Raw genomic sequence first — 19,227 nt, forward strand, 5'->3', positions numbered from 1 at the left:
GAGCCCCAGCCCCCGGTCACCTTCTTCATCAACGCCTCGCAGCGGCCTGGCTTCGCGGGCTCCCCAGGGGCCTCCCGGGCGCCCGCAGAACCGGCCGGGCCGGGTAGCCCCGGCCCCCGAGCGTCCGCTGCACTGAAGCCGCGACGCCGGTGTGGTCCTCCCTCCTCGGAAGCAGTTGCCCAGCAGCGCTCGCCCCGGCACGTCCCCTCCGCGCCCGGCGAGCTGCGGACGAGGATGCGCGCGCCGGAGCTGCCGCCTCTTAGCTCTCGGAGGCCCGGCTCACCGCGCTCAGCAGCAGTTCCGGCTACGGCGGCCCGGCGGAGACCGCGGGGACGGCGCGCGGGGCGGGGCGGGGCGGACGGCGCGCGGGGCGGGGCGGGGCGGGGCGACGCGCGCGGGGACGAGCTCGCTCGAGGTTTCCAGCGGGCGCGCCCCCCTACGGGCGCTGCGATTGGCCAGCAACCGGCGCGCTTCCTTGCACGTACGGACGCTGGGCGGGGGCGCGGGGCGGGCCTGCGACGCAGGTAGTGTTGTGACACCACCCTCGCGGCCGTGCGGGCCAGTGCGTCTCTCCGGATTGGTGCATCGACAGCCAATGGAGGCAGCGCCCGGGCTGTGATTGGCCGGGGCCGTGTTGACGGATGCGTGAGAAGAAAACGCAGCCTCAGCTCGGAGTCTTGAATCGGGCGCGAACCGAGGTGTTAACGACAAAGTTTAAAGTGCAATTGAGTCCGGTCAACTCGCCCTTTATTAGATTGAGCGTGTGGTTTTGAAATTCCTTAGCGTAGTGGATGGCGCTGGGCACTCGGGTCATGTTTCTCCATCATGGCGATAAAGGAGTGTGCTCTCGATTCTAGTGTGTATTATGGAAGGGAGGATAAGGGAGACGGTGTCCCAGCATCCGGGCCTGGGAGGAGCACTCATGAGCCGTAGGGATCTAACGTACCGAGAGCAGGACAAGGGAGACGGTGTCCCGGCGTCCGGGCCCGGGAAGAGCACTCCTGAGCCGTAGGGATCTAACGTACGGAGGGGAGGACAAGGAAGACGGTGTCCTGGCGTGCGGGCCTGGGAGGAGCACTCGTGAACCGTAGGGACCTAACGTATGGAGGGCAGGATAAGGGAGACGGTGTCGTAGCGTCCGGGCCCGGGAGGAGCACTCATTAGCCGTAGGGATCTAACATAGGGCAGGATAAGGGAGACGGTGTCCCGGCGTCCGGGCCCGGGAGGAGCACTCATGAGCCACTGAGACCCAAAGGACAGTGAGACGATCACAGACAATGATCCTGTACTGTAATTACGTGATAGGACTGACATCACCACATCAGCCATAATACAACACGAGCGTATCAAAGTACCTTGAAGTATATCTTAAAATGACATGATGTTACATGTCAAGTTTTTTCAATGAAAAATTCTAGTGTCCATGAAAATGAGGTTTTTAAAAACGGGATCTACCCTGTACCTATCTGATCCAGCACCTAAACTGTCGGATCCAGTAGTGCCTGTACTTTCCTCTTTTATTTTTTCACTTTTTAACTACGTGGACCTTTTCGCCGTAGCAACTCTTTTTCTTCAATGACAAGACATCGCTTTGTGGTTCAAAGTTAATTTCGAAGTTGAAGCACACCTGACTGAAAAGGCCAGGGCACGCATCGCTAACGCCTTTGGTAACACAATCTGTCCCCAGGAGTCAGGCTTGTCTCCGACGGGGTGAAACCGGACGTACCCTTGCCTGCCATCCATCTTCTTGCCCAAGGAATCCGTACGGCCCCCAAAGCGTTGCACGTCAAAAGTTAGGTCGAATCCAGTGGCTTTGCTCCGAGATACTCTTGAACCACACCCTCCTCCTTGAGATAAGACAAAGCAGAGTCCAGTATACGGCCTGCGGTCCAGAAGACCCGGCAAGAAGATGAACCAAAGAGGAGGGAATCTTAACGAAGATGGCGTGTTCCGTTTCTCCCCCAAACTCTCTCAGCGGACCGACGCGGTTGGAAAAGTGTCCCAACAGGCTTTCCATCCTCCTCACACCTGCAGGAACGTCACCAGCTTCCCTTCTCTGCGCAGAACAGGCGAATCCTGACCTCCTAGCTCCCCTTTCCGAGCTGGCGTTGTTGACTGTAGACAGCGGCTGCGACCGGGAGAAAATGCCCGGCAGGACCACAGAGCTCGCACGGGCGGGGAGGCGCCCGAAGACTCCTGCCCTGAGCGCCTCGCGAACACTCCCGACCGTCTTCGGCTCTTTCCGGCCGCTCGGGGAGCTTCGGGTGGCCTCGGCGTCCGCCGCGCTCACCTTCGGCTATTTCCGCGTACCGCGCGCAGCCGTTGTCCGGGCAACGCGCGATGGCGCGAAGGCTAGGCAAGGGTGAGTGGGGTCGGAGGGCAAGGGCTGCAAGAGGCCGGGGAGGGTCTCCGGAGAGGCCTGGGGCGGGGGAGCGGAACGACGGCGCAGCGGGCCGGACTCCTGTCCCGCGGCCGCCTGGGTCATCTTCGTCCGGAAACCCGGCCTCGGCCGAGCGGGTCGGTCTGGGCCGGCAGGAGCTGGGCGCGGCGTCCGAGGGGATGGCCACCGCGGGCGCCGTCCGGGTCCGGGCAAGGCCCAGGAGGGGAGGGGATGAGAAGGCGGTGCGCTCTGCAGCCGCACAGGGGCGGCGGTCCCTCGCGTCCCCGGCCCGCGGCCCTGACCCTGCACCGCCGGGGGGCGCGGGCTGACGGGGGCGCCCCGGCGGTGTGGCCGAGAGTGTCCGCGCCCCTCCTCTCAGCCGCACCCCTAGTCTCAGCCGCCCCTCCTCTCAGGGGCGCCCCCCTGCCCCCTCCTCTCACATTCACCCCTGCGCCCCTCCTGTCAGCCGCACCCCTAGTCTGAGCTGCCCCTCCTTTCAGGGGCGCCCCCCCTGCCCCCCTCCTCTCTCTGCACCCCTAGTCTCAGCCGCCCCTCCCCTCAGCCCTGCGCCCCTCACACCGCAGTCCCAGTGTCTGTCGCGAGACCCTCAGCTGAGCTGGGTGGCACTGAAGACGGGGTTCGGTCGGAGGGGCCTGGAGCAAATCGCTTAGAACAAACGGAATTTTTGTCTTTTCCCCAAAGTTTATACATTTGCCGAGTATTTTTGTTTTGTTCTAGACAGTGTGAGTTTGTTTTAAGGAGAGGAAGTGCCCTTGTTTCTGAACGGATGCCATAATCGATGTCGTTGGGTAAGGATAGTATTTCTAGTCCTCTCTCCTTGTGTTTACTTTGCTAGCTCTTGTTCTATAATTACACAGATGGTACTTTTTCATGGTAGAAAAACATTAAATTACAGGTAAAACGAATGATGAACAGTCATTCAATGTATAAAAGTGGACTCATCCACCCTGGCAACTTTTTACAACAAAACATCAAGAGCATCTTTCCGTGCTCATAAATGTGTTCCACGTATTCACATATGGGGGGGCCTGTTCTTGGGTCTGGGGTGCTGCCAGGGCCTCCTACCCTGTGGGGCAGAGAGCCCCCTGCGGTTGGAGGATGTGATGAAGTCTCAATGCAGCAGGGAAGTACAGAGCTCTGCGGGGATGCTGGGGAGAAGCCTAGAAGTGAAGTCAAAGGGAGGCTTCCTGCGTATCCAAAGGTGGAATGTGGGGGAGAGAACCTCTGAGAAAACCCCAGGCACGAGAAAAGTCATTGAAAGATCGGGTGGCATACATGCTTATTACAAAATGATGTTGGAGATTAAAAAAACAAAACCAGAGGAAACCAGGTTTAACTTCTTTACATGCTATTGTAATTCTTTTTCAATCAGTCTAACAAAATGAACATTACTTATTTTTCAGAGGAATATTTTCACAAAGTAAAATATGAATACAAACTTCCCATAGGCCCCAATTTTTCCCCTTGGTGGCTGCAACACATGAAAACTCAACTTGAAAGCTTTCCTTTTCTATATATAAACACCCAGGTTTTTTTGTGTTTTTTTTTCAATTTTAATGACTTCTCGAAAGTTTGTGTCAGTACTGTACTCTGAAGCCAGAGCCTTGACCAGTGTAGATGTCCCCTCGGTGATGCGTGTGTCTAGGAGGCCTGTGGATCCTGCTGCTTCCCCTGACTCCAGTATCCCGCCCCGCCTCTCCTTCAGCCACTGCCTGGGGGCACCACCAGGAGCTCCCAATATGTGCTCTTCTCTCTGTGGCAGTGAGAACACCACTTCAAAAAGTGTGCCTTTGTTTAGTATTTGGGGTATATGTTCATTTGTAGCTATGTGCCTTTAGCTTCTCACCGAACAGGATTTCCTTCTCTAGATCCACGCTGAGCCTTCGAGGCTTCCTCTGATACAGCTATTGCATTGCCAAAAGCAAACGGCACAGTCCATGCCCCACTCCACTGATAGCGATAGAGCATTGCAGCGTTAAGTAATTTTTTACACAGTTTTTTTGTTGTAGTTAAATATACATAATATAAAATTTATCACTTCAGTTATTTGCATGTAAATGAGTCGGTGACATGAAGCACATTGACATGTTCTATCATCATCCCCACAATCCCTCAACAGTAATTTTCCGTCTTCCCAAACAGATACCCTGTCTCCGTCAAACATGAACTCCCTGTCCCCCAGTGCCACAGGCCCTGGTACCCACTGTTTCACTTTCTGTCTCTGAATTTGACTATCCTGGTCTCTCTTATAGGTGGAAACACACTGTATTTGTCCCTTTCTGATTGGCTTATTTCGCTGAGCATAGTGTCTTCTACATTCATCTGTGTTGTAACATGTCAGAATTTCAAGGCTGGATAATACTCCATCCTATGTGTGCACCATATTGTGTTGACTCATTCATCTGTCAATAGACATTTGGGTTGTTTCCACCTTTTGGCTACTGTGACTAGTGCTGCTGTGAACATGGCTGTACAAGGATCTGTTCAAGTCCCTGCTTTCAGTCTTTTGGGGATATACCCAGAGCTGGGCTTGCTGAATCATGTGCTAATTCTCTGTGTAAGTTTTAAGGAACTGCCCTACTGTTTTGCACAGCGTCTGCCAGTTTACGCTCCCACTGGCAGTGCCCAAGGGTTCCAGTTTTTCCATGTCTTTGCCAACAGTTATTTTCTCTTTTCTGATCACAGCCATCCTAATGGGCATGATGTTGAATAGTTTTAAATGAAAGCAAACCAACCTACAGATATACTCCTCTGCCAGTTAGCGTCCCTAAGCGGACTCTGGGGTATGAAAAGTGGGCCGTGGTCACCATCCTGTCATTCACCATCCTGCCTCTCCCGCGGAGGGGCAGTAAGCACATCTTTTCCAGGAGAGAAAGATGTTAAGTTCAGGAAACAAATCAAGTTCAATTTCCCCCACAGTTGCCAGGGCTTTGTTTTCTTAATTCTCTGACAAACGAATCCTGTTGCCTCCTACTGCCTGAGAGCCAAGCGTAGAAGACAGCCTTGGTTGTCACACTTTTATAAAGTTTACAAACTGAATGTTAGCTTTTTCTATGTATTTTTGTGAAGCGGAGTTTTGCTTCTATTTGGTTGGAAATTTTTGCTTGAAGGGCAGCTATAGAAATACAAATTGTCTTCGGTCTGATGAATTAAAATGATCAAGATTTACACATGTGGGCTAGGTGGCTGCACTTTTTCTTATGGTGTTGATGGCAGTGTTTTCTTCTCTTCCATTGCACCCTGCATCATCCCAGGTCCAATTTCCTGCTTCAAATTATATATTTTTTCCCTGTTAGAGATCTCTTCCACGTAAAGTTGTCCACGTGGTCTTAAGGGGCACTTCTAAGTTGCGCTGTGTTACGATGGTAGGTTTGTGATGCTTCTCTTTCCTAATTCTATGCAGTTATTTCTTCTCATTGTTCAAAAGCAACAGGACTTAGCTGTTTTTCTTCCGTGCAGGTTTCAACCTTGTCTAGGTCTGAGTTTCATCATGGCCCTCTATTTTGACCACCGAATAGAAGCCCCAGACGCCGTCGGGTCTCCTTCGCACATCCATTGGCACCCTGTTCACCCATTCCTGGCAGTTGCCTCCGTCAGCACGACCTCAGCAGGCAGCGTGGATATTTATCTGGAACAAGTGAGTCCTAGGAAGCAACGTTTCTGACTGCCAGGGCTTCTGGCTCTTGTGTCCCTTTTGTCCTCACGTGTGTGTGCATGTGTGTGGTATGTGTCGTGAGGAGTGTGTACAGGTGTGTGGTGCATGTATGGTATGTGTGGTGTGCATGTTGTGTGTGTGCCTTGGAGTGGGTATGTTGTCTGTGTGTGGTGTGTGCATGTGTGTGGTACGTGTGGTGAGTGTCATGTGTGCTGTGTGTGGTATGTGTGTCACGTGTTTACATATGTGGTATGTGTGCTGTGTATGGTATGTGGTGCGTGTGGTATGTGCTGTCTTTGTCACATATGTGTATGTGGTGTGTGTGTGGTATGTGGTATGTGGTGTGTGTCATGTGTATGTGGTGTGTGTGTGGTATGTGGTGTGTGTCCATGTGTGTGTGATGTGAGTGTGGGTTGTGTTTGTATTTATGTGGTGTGTCTGTTGTAAATGTGGTATGTGGTGTGTGTGTGTATGTCATGTGTGTTGAATGTGGCGTGTGTGGCATGTGGTAAGTGTTGTGTGTGTGTGTGCCGTGTGCATGTGTGTGCGGTATGTGTGTCACGTGTGTGCTATGTGTGTGTGGTATGTGGTATGTATGGTACGTGGTGTATATGTAACTGGTGTGTGCGCAGTGAGTGTGGTATGTGATGTGTGTGCTGTGTATGTATGTGGTGTGTGGTATGTGGTATATGGGGGGGCTGTCGTGTGTCGTGTGTGTTGTGAATGTGGTGTGTGGTGTGTGTGTGGTGTGTGGTGCATGTGTGCGTGTCTTATGTGTATCGCTGTGGTGTCGATAACTCCTTTAGCGCTGCTACTTCAGTTTGGGGACATATTTAGGGATGTAAAACAGATTCCACAGTCAATCCACGCCTCTAACCAGAAACAGCCCCTCTGTGCTGTCTGTGCACCCTGGCCCGGTCTCCTGTTGGCCACACTGGCCGTTGGAAACTGTTGGTCCTGTGGCTGCCATAACAAACTGTCACAAGCCGAGTGCCTTAAAACAGAAATGTATCCTCTCACCGTTCTGGAGGCCAGAGTGTGGAGTAGGGGCTCCTGAGGGCCACGCTCTCTCTGAAGGCTCTGGAGGAGGGCCAGTGCCGGGCCTTGCCCTGGCTTCCTGTGACTTCTGGCAATCCTCAGCAGTCCTCGGCTTGTGCCTGCATCACTCCACTGCCTCTGTCGTCACATGTGTCTCCTCTGTGTGTCCATGTCTCTTTCCTCTTCTTAGAAGAATGCTAGCCATCGGATCAGGGCCCATTCCAATGATCTCTTCTTAACTTGATCATCTGCAGAGACTCTGTTTCCAAATAAGGTCATATCACAGGCACTGGCTTAGGACTTCTACATGTTTTTGGTTTTTTTTTTTTAAGATTAATTTAGAGAGAGAGAGAGAGCATGAGCAAGAGGGGAAGAGGGAGAGGGAGAGCGAATCCCAAGCAGACACCTCACTGAGGACAGAGTCTGATGCTGGGCTCAGTCTCACGACCCTGAGATCCCGACCTGAGCCAAAACCAAGTCGACGCTTAACCGACTGTGCCACCCAGGCACCCTAGGACTTTAACATATCTTTTTCAGGGTGCATAATTCCACCCATACTGGAAACTTTGTAGGAGCCCTGCAAACTTCCCATGCTTCGCCCTACTCCCCACCTTTCTCAGTGCATGACACACCTCATACTTCAAAAAGAAAATCAGATTTTCCTTCCCAGCCCTCAACCTTCCGCAAGTGTCACTGTCGCCCCTGCAACTTCAACGAAGCAGTTAGGGTCATAGTGACGTCTGCATGCTCTTGGGTCCTTATCTGATGTCGCCTGATCTGCACAGTTCCTCACTCTTATAAAGTCTCTTGGGAAACAGTCTGGAGGTGAGAGGGGGCTGAAAATAACTTTGGCCTTGCAGACCGTGAAAGGCTCTTGGGACCACCCCAGAGACTGTACTTAGAGAACCTTGGGGTCAGCAAACTTGACCTCTTGGCCCCCTGCATGTTTTTGTAAATGAAGTTGTATAGGACCCCATTAAAATGCTAGCCAGCAACCAAGCAGTTGTGAGTATGAGGTCATCCTCCTTGGTAAGCTGGTCAGCATACTCAGTTGAGTGTTAACTGTATGTTTTCACAGCGCAGCTAAGAGCAAGCTTGGTGTTTCTATGAAAATTAAGTAGAACATTTTTTAATATCAGCTCTTTATATCTTCTAGCCGATCTCAATATCATTGATTAGCCAGAAATTCCTAGAATAGCTGTCTCTCTTCATAATATGGAATTTACGTCTTGCCTGTTGTAGGGTGAGCATGTGCCCGATGCACGTATGGAGAGGTCGTTCCGGGTCAGTTCCCTGTGCTGGCACCCGACGCGCCTGATGCTCGCTGTTGGCTGGGAGACTGGAGAAGTGACAGTGTTTAATAAGCAGGACAAGGAACAGCATGCAGTCCCCCCGACACACACCACCGACGTCACCGTCCTCAAGTGGAGCCCCAATGGGAATTGCCTCGTGTCAGGGGACAGGGTAAGCAGACTTGGTTGACACTGATTTCAGATCCTTGCATTTCCCTGTCAGCGCTCTTTGGAATACATGTTGAGAAGGGTGTTAGAGACCAAAATTTTAGAAATATGTGGTTGCTGAATTCAGTTGATCCTGATGGATGTCATGGCAGATTCTGTTTCGTACTGGGAGCAAGGTTTGCAAGTTTCCTTCTACCATCCCACTCTGCAGCCCGGGTATGTCTGTAATTGTTTAAGTGAACTTCTCTAGGAAACTATATTCATAAAGGTGGGGTGGCTTTTTCAGGTACTATCGTTTTTATGGCATCCCTGAATCACTAGCTTCCCTGAGCACGCTTCTTCGTTGCCTGGGAGGCCCTGGTCCTCACTGTTTAGCTCAGGACTTCTTCATGGGGTCATTTTGCCCCCAGGGGACATTTGACAGAATCTAGAGACATTTTTTGTTGTCAGAATGGTGGTGGGGTGGGGGTGTCCTGGCATCTAGTGGGTGGAGACCAGAGACACTGCTCAATGTTCTGTAATGCACAGGACAGACCCCACAACAGAGAATTTTCCAGGCTAAAGTGTTAACCGTTCCCAGGTTGAGAAACCATGGTCTATACCTAAATCGATTCACAAACATATGGCCGAAATTTTACAATGTACTCATTCATTTTGCATGTGCCAGGTAATACATTTCCACATTTCAAAGACCAAAAAGTATGAGAAGGTATATATTGTGGCAGGACTCTCCGACCCTACCCCATCCCCTCCATTCCCCTGCCACCCACCCCTCCACCCTCAGTGCCACAGTTTCATAAAGCCTCTCCCATTTCTTCAGATACACATCAGCATATATGAATGCATTCTTTCCCCAATTTCCAGTTTTGAAAAATTTGAAACTTTCAAAGGCTTTGAAAGAATAGTTTAATGAACACTATATACTCTATGTAAATTCACTAACTGTTACCGTTTTGTTGCATCTGTTTGCTCTCTATATATGTTTTTTCCCCTGAATATTTGAGAGTTTGTCACAGACACCATACTCCTCCACCCCCCCAAATCCTTGGACGTTGCCCTCTTAAGGACAAGGGTGTCTACAGAGCCGCACCATGGCGTTCACACTCAGGAAGGCTGGTGCCGAGGCCGGCACCTGGGACACATGCCACTTTCCAGTTTCTACGGTTGTCCCGTCACGTTTGTGTTGCATTTTGTCCTAATGCAGAGTCCAGTGAAGGACCAAGCATTGCGTTTCTCCACCCCTTCTCTTTAGTTTCCCTTAGTCATGAACAGCAGTTCCGTGGTCTTGTCTTTTCTTTTTTTGCTTATGTTTGGTCTTTGGTGACAGCAACATTTTGAGGAGTGCAGACTGGTTATTTTGCAGAATGTCTCTCAGTTGAGACTTGTTGGATCATGTCCTTGTGGTCACCTTTAGATGAGGCGGTTTGAGCTGGAAATACCACACAGAGGGTGTTGTCTCCTTCGTCGTCACAGACGTGGTGGCACATGGTGCGCACTGCACTGCTTCTGGCTTTTTCATTGTACGCCTGCCTTGCGCATCTCTCCACGTTGGTGCACTGTGACCTTCCTTCTCTCTGAGCCTGCGCGTTGTTACTTGAGCCTGTTACAAGGTCCTCACCGGCCCTTGCTGATAAGCATGTCAGTGGTTTCCAATCTTTTGCTAAACAGACAGAGGTGCGGTAGCTAACTTCATGCTTATGTTGTTTCATGCATAGAAGTTCAGAGAAAGTCCGGGGCGCCTGGGTGGCACAGCTTTTAAGCGTCTGCCTTCGGCTCAGGGCGTGATCCCAGCGTTCTGGGATCGAGCCCCGCATCAGGCTCCTCCGCTGGGAGCCTGCTTCTTCCTCTCCCACTCCCCCTGCTTGTGTTCCCTCTCTCACTGGCTGTCTCTGTCTCTGTCGAATAAATAAATAAAATCTTTAAAAAAAAAAGAAGTTCAGAGAAAGTCCTACAAGTGGGGCGGCCGGGTCCCAGGGCGTGAGCATTAGTGGTGGGTGCCCAGGCCTCCCCCTGTGGGGCTAGTACTGGCTTCCACCAACACACCAGCATGTCCCCCACATACAGTTGGATCCAAATTTGGAATTTTGCTAAGTAAAATGTTGTGTCAGAAGTGTTCTAGTTTGCATTTCTCTTGCTGTTGAAGGGGACTATTATTTAGAAGAGCCAATTCTGTATCATTTTCTGATCAAATCACTTGCCCATTTTGGTATTGATTTGTTGCCCTTTTTTCTAGATTTTTCTTCTGGTTTTTTTTTTTTTAAGATTTTATTTATTTATTTGAGATACAGAGAGAATGAGCAGGTGAGAGAGAGAGCACAAGTAGAGCGAGAGGCAGAGGGAGAAGGAGAGGGAGAAGCAGACTCCCCAATGAGCGGGGAGTCCAATGGGGGCTCCATCCCAGGACCCTGAGGTCATGACCTGAGCCGAAGGCAGACGTGTAACCAACTGAGCCACCCAGGCGCCCCTAGATTTTTCTTCTGTTTTTCAATTCAATTTCCACCAAATGACTTGCCCTGCCCTCACACTTCTAGTTCCTTGATGATCTTTCCCCTGTCCCTCCTGTGGAATACTCGGCAGATCCTCTGTAGGAATAAAAGAACTCAAGATCATCGAATCTCATCATCATTTTGACTATATTAAGAAACAACTGGGGCGCCTGGGTGGCGCAGTCGTTAAGCGTCTGCCTTCTGCTCAGGGCGTGATCCCGGTGCTCTGGGATCGAGCCCCACATCAGGCTCCTCTGCTATGAGCCTGCTTCTTCCACTCCCACTCCCCCTGCTTGTGTTCCCTCTCTCGCTGTCTCTCTCTGTCAAATAAATAAATAAAATCTTAAAAAAAAAAAAAAAGAAAGAAAGAAAAAAAGAGAAATGTACGATTCACCACAATTTCTTTAAAAAAAAAAAAAAGAAACAACTAACAGGGGCGCCTGGGTGGCTCAGTTGTTAAGTGTCTGCCTTCGGCTCAGGGCGTGATCCTGGCGTTCTGGGATCGAGCCCCACGTCAGGCTCTTCCACTGGAAGCCTGCTTCTTCCTCTCCCACTCCCCCTGCTTGTGTTCCCTCTCTCGCTGGCTGTCTCTCTCTCTGTCAAATGAATAAATAAAATCTTAAAAAAAAAAAAAGAAAGAAAGAAACAACTAACAAAGCAGATTCCTCAAGCATGCAAGGAAGCCCAGGTTTGGGCTGTCAAAGACCCCTGAGTCAAAATATTTAAGAACAGAAATCCTGATCTTTCCAAGAAAATCTAAGATGGTGCTGGTCCTGATTAATAATGGGCTCAAGCAGGAAAAGAAGTCCTGAATGAACAAGCACTTAGAGTGCTGCGCCACCAGAGCCCTCCTTTCCAGGTTTGGCTAAGGGTCTTCCGTCTCCCACCACAGACCGTTTTGCTTCAGGTGGGTTTGGTTACCAGTGAAACCAACCCACTACCTGAAGTAAGAAGGGACACTTAATCTGAAGCTGTTGGAGTGTCCCACAGTCCCTGGACAGGAGGACAACCGGCTTCAGGACGTCTAGACCAAGAGTGAGGGGCCACCGGACACACATCTCCCTGCAGTGTGCCCCTTCTGCCACAGTCATCTCTTTCTGCCATCCCACCCCATTCACAAGGCCGCACCCCTAGCTGTTGGAAAGTAAGGCATTCACCCCCCATACACCCAGAGACAACTGTTCCTCCTCTGCCGTCCCAAGTCCAGCTCGGGCCCAGTGACCACGTGGATAGCAGTCAGCAGTGCCCAGGGAGGTGGGGGAGCCCTGGACAAGGGACGCTGGGTGGATGTTGCCCCAAATGTCCATTAGAAGAAGCTCCATTGATAAAGGTGAGAATTGCCTGCACCAGGTCCCACTTCCCTGCACACTCAGAGCTGGATGGGAGTGTCAGCACACCCAGGACAGGGCGAACCAGCTCTGGACAGTTCGGTGTAAACTGTTAGAGAACCTCTTACAGGTTCCCAAAGCTGGTTCCAGCATGCTGGCAGCTGGGGTTCCTCAGATACCACGGGGTGCCCACAACTGAGTTCAGTTGTGACACCGTCCACCCAGGGACAGCGTCAGCCCCACAGGTGAGGGGCTCAGCCCTGCCCCCACCCCAGACGCCAGTCCCCAGTCCTGTGCTTCTGACCACAGGCTGCACAGTGGAGGGTCCCTCGTCCTTGGGCTCTTCCAGTTGGCTAGCGCAGCTCGTGTTACTGGTTTACTGAAGGGTGGGTAAAGGAGACGAATCGACAGCCAGACGAGGAGATGCCCAGGGCGAGGTCTGGGGAGGGCACAGAGTCCTCTCTGGGCACCATTCCCCCCACACCTCCAGGTGGTCAGCTACCTGGAAGCGCTCCGAACCCAGTCCTTTTGGGTTTTTATGGAGCTTCATTGCATAGTCAGATTGACGAAGTCATTGGCCTTTGGCGATTGATTCAACCTGGGGACGGGGGCCCTGTCCCCTTCCTGGAGGTTAGGGTAGGACTGAAAGTTGAGCCCTCTGATCAGTGGTTGGTCGTCCTGGCAGCCCGCCCCGCCCTTGGGCAGTGACCAGAAGTCCCCTTCAGTAATAGAACAGAAGACACCACTGTGGCCCTTATCCTGGGAAATTCCCAGGGTTTTAGCAGCTGTGAGCCATGAACCAGTGGTGAAGATCTGAATGACCAAACGTATACTTCTTTTCAATTACGATGTAGATCCTAACATTTTACTTGTCATTTGAAGCGATAATGTGTCTCGACAATGGTACATTGAACACACTAACTTCTCAGGAGTCTCTTATTACAATAAACTCTTGCTTTTGCCTAGGGCTGGATTTCTTGCATTCAGGAGTAACTTTCTTGCCTTCAAGGGTCACTTGTCTGAGGCTTATTGTATAAATTGTGTTGAATGAAGTTGCCACAACCGGGATGGGACAGCTCAGGGTTTGTCTTGGGTCTAACCCCTGGTTATCCAGAAACCTGAGGGAGAGCACATTTGACTCACTGTAACTTTTCTAAGAGATTTACTGTGCAAGTTGCTTTTTAAGGCTGATTCTCGGACAACTTGGGGGGTAGGGACATTAGCCTCCTCGCAGTCAGAAATCTGAGTATAACTTTGACTCCCTAAAACTTTCCTCCTAATGGCCTACTGTTGACCAGAAGCTTTGCCAATAATAGTCAATTACCACGTATCTTGTATGTATTACGTACCGTTCTTATAGTAAGTTAGAATAAAGAAGATGTTAAGAAACTCATAAGAAAGAGCAAATACGTTTACAGCATTATACCGTATTTGTCAAGAAAAATCCACATACAAGCGAACCCACGCAGTTCACACCCCAGTTGTTCAGGGTCGTCTGTATCTGGAAAGCGCGTTCCCGTTTACGACGAAGTGGTGCTGCCCGGTCTGCCTGCGGGTGGGAGGGCAAGTGTGAGTGCTCCTGTGTCCGCTGACCTCGAGCAGGAGGCGCACCTTAAGGAACTCTTGTCTCACAGCAAAGGGCCTCTTTGCAAGTGGATTTGGGTAGAAATAGTGCCATTTGGCAAAGCAGAGCTTACATCCCAGCCAGAGGCCTCCTGGACTGGTTCTGATGGTGCTGCCTCCCTACCATGACCTCTGGCACTGGTTGGCACCCTCAGTTCTAAGACCTTGATGACTTAAAAACTGAACCTATTGTACACCTGGCACCCAGATGCTGGTTTCTTTGGATTTCTGCCAATAACGGAGCCACAGCTCCTTGAAGAAATGGCTGATTCTAGAACCGGGGCCAGACGGTGTGCCCAGAGAATCTGTAGTGCCAGCAAGAAAGGCAGTGCTCACAAAACCCACAGCTTGGGTGTGTCCGAGGGACACGGGAGCTAACCGAAGACCTCCCAGTGGCCACAGCTGGAACATCAAAATAAACAAAGTGGGGCTGGATTGTCACCTGAATTCGAATGTCAGCGTCTGTGACATAAGTAGTGGTATAACCCTCCAATTTATAATAATTAAGTCAGTGGTGGAGAAGAGACAAATCTCACATGCTGAGGAACCCCAAACGATTTACGTAGATGGTCCATGCTCAAGGAGGTGACTTCCCTCCAAACAGTGTGGGACCGAGAGGGGGAGAAAGAAGACTTCACAAGGCACAAGGTCACAGACAGGACCTCAGCCGGGAGAGGAGGGGCAGCAGCAACACAGACAAGTCACGTCGACGGCACCGACTCTGATGTGCCGTGACGAGGAGGGTGCGTGGTCTCTGTGGCCTTCTCCCCAAACTCACAACCCAGTCCACTCATGAGAAGAGCATCAACCAAGCCCCGGCGGAGGGACGTCCCACAGCACCCTGACCAGTCCTCCTCAAAGCTGGGGAGCCAGAGACACTGTCACAGCCCAGAGGAGCCTGAGGGGACGTGACACCTGTCCTGTGGCCGCTGGAGGGGATCCTGGGACAAAAAGCAGGCGTCGGGGAGGAACTGAGGAAATGTGAATAAAGCACGACTCTAGTTAATACAGTATGTCAGTATCGGCTCATTAATTCTGAGCTGCCCCACGCTAAGTACAATCTGCTAATAGGAGAAGCTCAAGGTAGAGAATGAGACTTCTCTGAATGACTTTGCCACTTTTTGTAAATCTAAATCAATTCTAAAATCAAGTTTTAAAAGCTGGACACGTGACCATTGTTGTTTCCAGGGCAGAGGGCACACAGGAAGGCTTCTGGTTTCTTTGTGGAGGATTTTTGAATTATTTGTACTTGACAGTGCACGTGTAGTAGTTTTGTCGTTTTGTTGAAAAGGAATAAGCCCGTGTTCTGTGGCACAGCGTAACTGTTGCCTTCCACCGGTCACTCTGTAAGAATGTGTCTCCTCCACACGGTGTTGGGTTTTCCAGCTTGGTGTCCTGCTCTTGTGGAGGTTGGACCAAAGGGGTCGAGTACAAGGGATGCCCCTGCTGAAACACGATCATGGAAAACCCCTAACTCACTGCATCTTCCGGCTCCCTCCTCCTGGCGAGTAAGTAGGAGCTCAAGTGAGTGGTGGCCTTGTCTCTACATCCCCAGGGGCTGGTGCGGGGTGGGATGTGGCTCCTTCTGACTGGATCATAGCCCCCAGCTGCTCTGGGCACATCTGTAGTGACAATACCTTCCTATAAGAAACATCTTCCTATAAGGAATCCTGACTTCCTGTCATATCTGCCTTTCAAAGGGACCTCGTTCAGTTGGCGAAGGCAGCTGTGAGTGGTGATGAGAGAGCCCTGGACATGTTTAACTGGAGGAAAAGTGGCTTTGGAAGTTTCCTGAAAATGGGATCTCAAGAGGGACTATCATTCTTTGTCAGCTTGATGGATGGTGAGAAACTTAGGTGGGGACTCTAGGACATTGAAGCATTTTAGGGGTGTCTGGTAAGGATTGTAAGCAAACAGATGGTGTTTCTGCATAAAATAGTAGGCTGCGTGTGGGCCAGTTTTAGAGCGATGCGTTAGCTACTCTTGGCAGTTACTTACCCAAAGGGCCTCACTTTGTCCTGATAGAGGCGATCGGCTGCGCATGTGTCTGGAGGGCTCTCACGACGAGGCTCTCCATCAGCCGCACTCCCTGATGCCGGTATGTGCAGCTCCAGGCAGCGTGCACAGTGCTGCGCTCCCGCTGTCCACTCTGTGGGATCGGGAAGCACCCTCACCTGTAATTCTTTGGCTGAGCTCTGGGGAGGGAGTGCGACGGGGCAGGGCGGGTGCGGGCTTTGCTTCCAGCCTGCAGCATCAGCCAGCCTTCGTCGATGGTCAGCGTTGAGTCCACTGTCGGGACTTCGACTCCTCCTCAGGGTAAGCAGGGAGACAGGCCAGTGACAGCAGATAAATGCAGCATGCAGTAAGGGGAGAGAAGAGTGGCTTACCTCCACGGGAGACACTCACAAGTGTGCGTCACCGCAGGAACGAGAGCAAGGAGGGGAGGCTCACGAAGGTGCTGAGCTTCCGGAGGACTTGCCACCACGCAGCTCAGCCTTGAAGGAAAGAAGAAAGCAGAGGATAGCTGGAAGGGGCTGGGGCCTTTGTCATTTTTAAAACAGAGACACCATTTGTTTCTGGAGGTAAAGAGACAGCTGATGGAGGGGATGTTGACGAGGTCCCGAGAAACCAGAGCGGGCACAGAGCCTTGGGCGGTGTGGGGAAGATGTCAGCACCAGGCCCCCTTAGCAGGGAGTTGAGAAGGTGGTGTGGGAAGGAGGCACAGCACACAGGGGTGTGCGGTGGGGACAAGCCTGGCTCTGGAGGGGTCAGTCCTGTCCCTCACGCAGGAGCTGTGGGGTTCAGGGGTGAATTACCACGTCTAGTCAGACCCCTGCCTGTGAGCTCACTGGAAATGTCGGCTGAGTGAACATGTGTCAGCGTGTCGCCAGGCCTGCCACTGAGGCTCGCTGAGGCAGAGACAGTGCCGGCACGGTCGTGTCATGCTGACCATGGGCCTCTGCACACCCTCGAACCTGCCAGTTGAATGGGAAGTCACGTGTTCCTTGGGAACAGATGAGAGGAGACCAGGAGGGTGAGGAGGCTCCTGAGAGCAGCAGAAATGAGTCACTTCACGGGCACTCACAGGAGACTCTCCACGGACTCAGAAGCCCAAAGGGAACCTGCACGGCAAGGAAGGGCTGGCAGGCTGGGCCGGGCAGGGGAAGAAAGGCCTCTGGGCCGGGACGAGTGCCCGCCGAGGCTGAGAGAGCGCAGGCAGGAAAGGCGGCCCAACAGAGGGGACAGGGAGCGGCGGCTGCAGGAGGGCCGTTTCTCTGGGTCTCCAGGTACAGCTGATGGACGTGCATGGCATGTGAGCGCACCAGGGTGAGGAGAGTTTCAAGGCTGCCAGGCAGGCCAGTGGGGCTGAAAAGATGTTTATTTCAGAGATGGCCTGCGGGTTTATGTGCAGATGTTTTTTAAATGTTTTATTTGTAAATTTTTATAACGAAGATGTTTATTTTGCAAATGTCCCTAAGTAGATTCCAGTGGCGGCTGGCGAGTGCCATGCCCCCTGGACTGACCCCTTTGCCCTTAGGGACGGTGCACTACGTGGATGAGAAAGGCAAGACCACCCAGGTGGCTTCCACAGACAGCTCCATCCAAACACTCTTCTACATCGAGCAAAGGGAGGCCCTGGTGGTGGTCACGCAAAACCTGCTGCTGTCCCTGTATGCGGTGAGGCCCGAGGGCGAAGCGGAGGAAGTGATGAAGGTAGGGGGACAGCGGGCAGCAGGACGTGGCTAGCGCCAGGCTTCACCTGACTTAACCACAGCCGCCACGACTCAGTTCGCAGGAGCTTGGCAGGCGTCACGGGCTGGGGGTGGGAGGGTCTGGGCTTGCTCGGAGCTGTGCCGCCTTGACCGACAAGCTCACAGCCTGTACGCCCCGCTGACACTCGGAATAACCGCCCAGCTTGCAGCCGCTCATTTGACCTTCAGGGTGGAAATAGGTGGGACGGGGACATCATCCTGCATCCCATCTGCGTGTAGATGCGGATCCTTGCTTCTGTCCCAGCTGCCCCTGGCCCAGGCGCACATGGGCTGTTTTGCCCGAGGGGGCATCAGTCCCTGTGCTGGGTAGCAGGTGTTGGGCTGCGGCTGCCGGGAGGCGGTGAGAGCTCCGTGCCGTGCCTCTCGGCTTCACCCTGGGCTCTCACTGACGGGAGGATGCTGTGGGGAGCAGCCCTGCGCTGGGTGCCGCTCCAAGCATGCAGCTCACCAGGGACCGGTCCTCCCTGCCCTCCTGCCAGTTCCCTGGTTTGTACCAGAGGAATCTGTGTACCTCGGAGAATGCTGAACTTTCTTTGAAGATGCTCTTGTACCTGATGGAGCTGATGTTTTGTAAGCCGGTGTTTACACATTTACATACCCCTGGCACAGTAGTTGAAATAGAGTCCCTGAGTCATCTGGACCTGGGTTCAGATTCCCTTGAGCCACTCGCTGGCTGGGGGGCCCTGGGCAGGTTTGCTGTCTGCAGAATGGGGTCATGACACCTGCTCGAGGGTGTACGGTCATGTCAGAACTGGGCTCAGCATGGTGGCCACTCTAGAAATGCGCTTAGCAGCTGTCATTATTAACCATGCACTGCACAACAAAGAGCAGCACTGCAGGGTCAGGGCTGCCTTCCCACGTGTCCACACCTGCACCCGCCCAGCTGGCACGTCCCCCCAGGCCACTGCACACCAGAGACTCCGGGCCTGCAAGAGCAACATGCTTCTTCTGGATTGTTTCTCATTATCAGGTCAAGTTGAGTGGGAAGACTGGTCACCGGGCAGACATGACATTGATTGAAGGCAGTGTGCTTGTGACCGCCATAGGGGAACCTGTTCTCAGGTAAGAGCCTGGCTCCTTAGCGAGCACTGCTGTTAAGATTCAGTCTCTTTGGGGTAATGCTTTTGTTGGAGTGTAACGTACAGACAGAAAAGTACAGATTATGATAAATTTTCACAAATTGGACACGTCCACATCACCAGCTCTGAGCTCGAAGAGCACAACACACAACAGCAGACTGCAGGCATTGCCACTCGGCCCTCACAGGGTAGCCCCAGCACTGTCCCGATGGCTGCGTGTGGAATCTCTTTGCCTGGTTTTTTTGAGCTTGGTGTCAATGGAATCCTGTGTTGTGTTTGCTTATCCAGCTACTTCGGTTCCGTGTGATGCTTGGGGGGTTCCCCGTGTTATAGCATGTAGTTGGGGTCCCTTTGTTCTCATTGTGAGCTGGTGTCACATATGAA

General features: G+C 52.1%; 2 protein-coding genes across 9 annotated transcripts in view; one reads left to right on the forward strand and one right to left on the reverse strand.

The window, feature by feature from the left end:
• Window positions 1-331, reverse strand: part of CRAMP1 (cramped chromatin regulator 1) — a 56,278-nt gene extending 55,947 nt beyond the window's left edge. For both annotated transcript variants that reach the window (XM_087853756.1, XM_045784684.2), the window contains exon 1: window positions 21-331. The gene's annotated coding sequence lies outside the window, so the exon portion shown is untranslated. The remainder of the gene's footprint in view (window positions 1-20) is intronic.
• Window positions 332-1,598: 1,267 nt separating this feature from the next.
• The window catches only part of IFT140 (intraflagellar transport 140), a 78,379-nt gene continuing 60,750 nt past the window's right edge, over window positions 1,599-19,227 (forward strand). For 3 of the 7 annotated variants that reach the window (XR_015720968.1, XM_045784665.2, XM_087853763.1), the window contains exons 1-7: window positions 1,599-2,362; window positions 5,861-6,038; window positions 8,337-8,558; window positions 15,378-15,499; window positions 15,692-15,834; window positions 17,530-17,705; window positions 18,735-18,826. Coding sequence is in view for 6 of the 7 variants with exons in the window: in XM_045784665.2 (XP_045640621.2) it covers window positions 1,941-2,362; window positions 5,861-6,038; window positions 8,337-8,558; window positions 15,378-15,499; window positions 15,692-15,834; window positions 17,530-17,705; window positions 18,735-18,826 (1,355 nt within the window). In the remaining variant the exon portion in view is untranslated. Of the gene's footprint in view, window positions 2,363-3,118; window positions 3,190-5,655; window positions 5,767-5,860; window positions 6,039-8,336; window positions 8,559-15,377; window positions 15,500-15,691; window positions 15,835-17,529; window positions 17,706-18,734; window positions 18,827-19,227 lie in introns of all 7 variants that reach the window. The other 4 variants (XM_087853771.1, XM_087853767.1, XM_087853764.1 and 1 more) reach the window with 4 other exon arrangements.

The sequence above is a fragment of the Ursus americanus genome, chromosome 2 (genome assembly GCF_024610735.1).
Source record: "Ursus americanus isolate L20-20 chromosome 2, mUrsAme1.1.p, whole genome shotgun sequence".
Classification (NCBI taxonomy): domain Eukaryota; kingdom Metazoa; phylum Chordata; class Mammalia; order Carnivora; family Ursidae; genus Ursus; species Ursus americanus.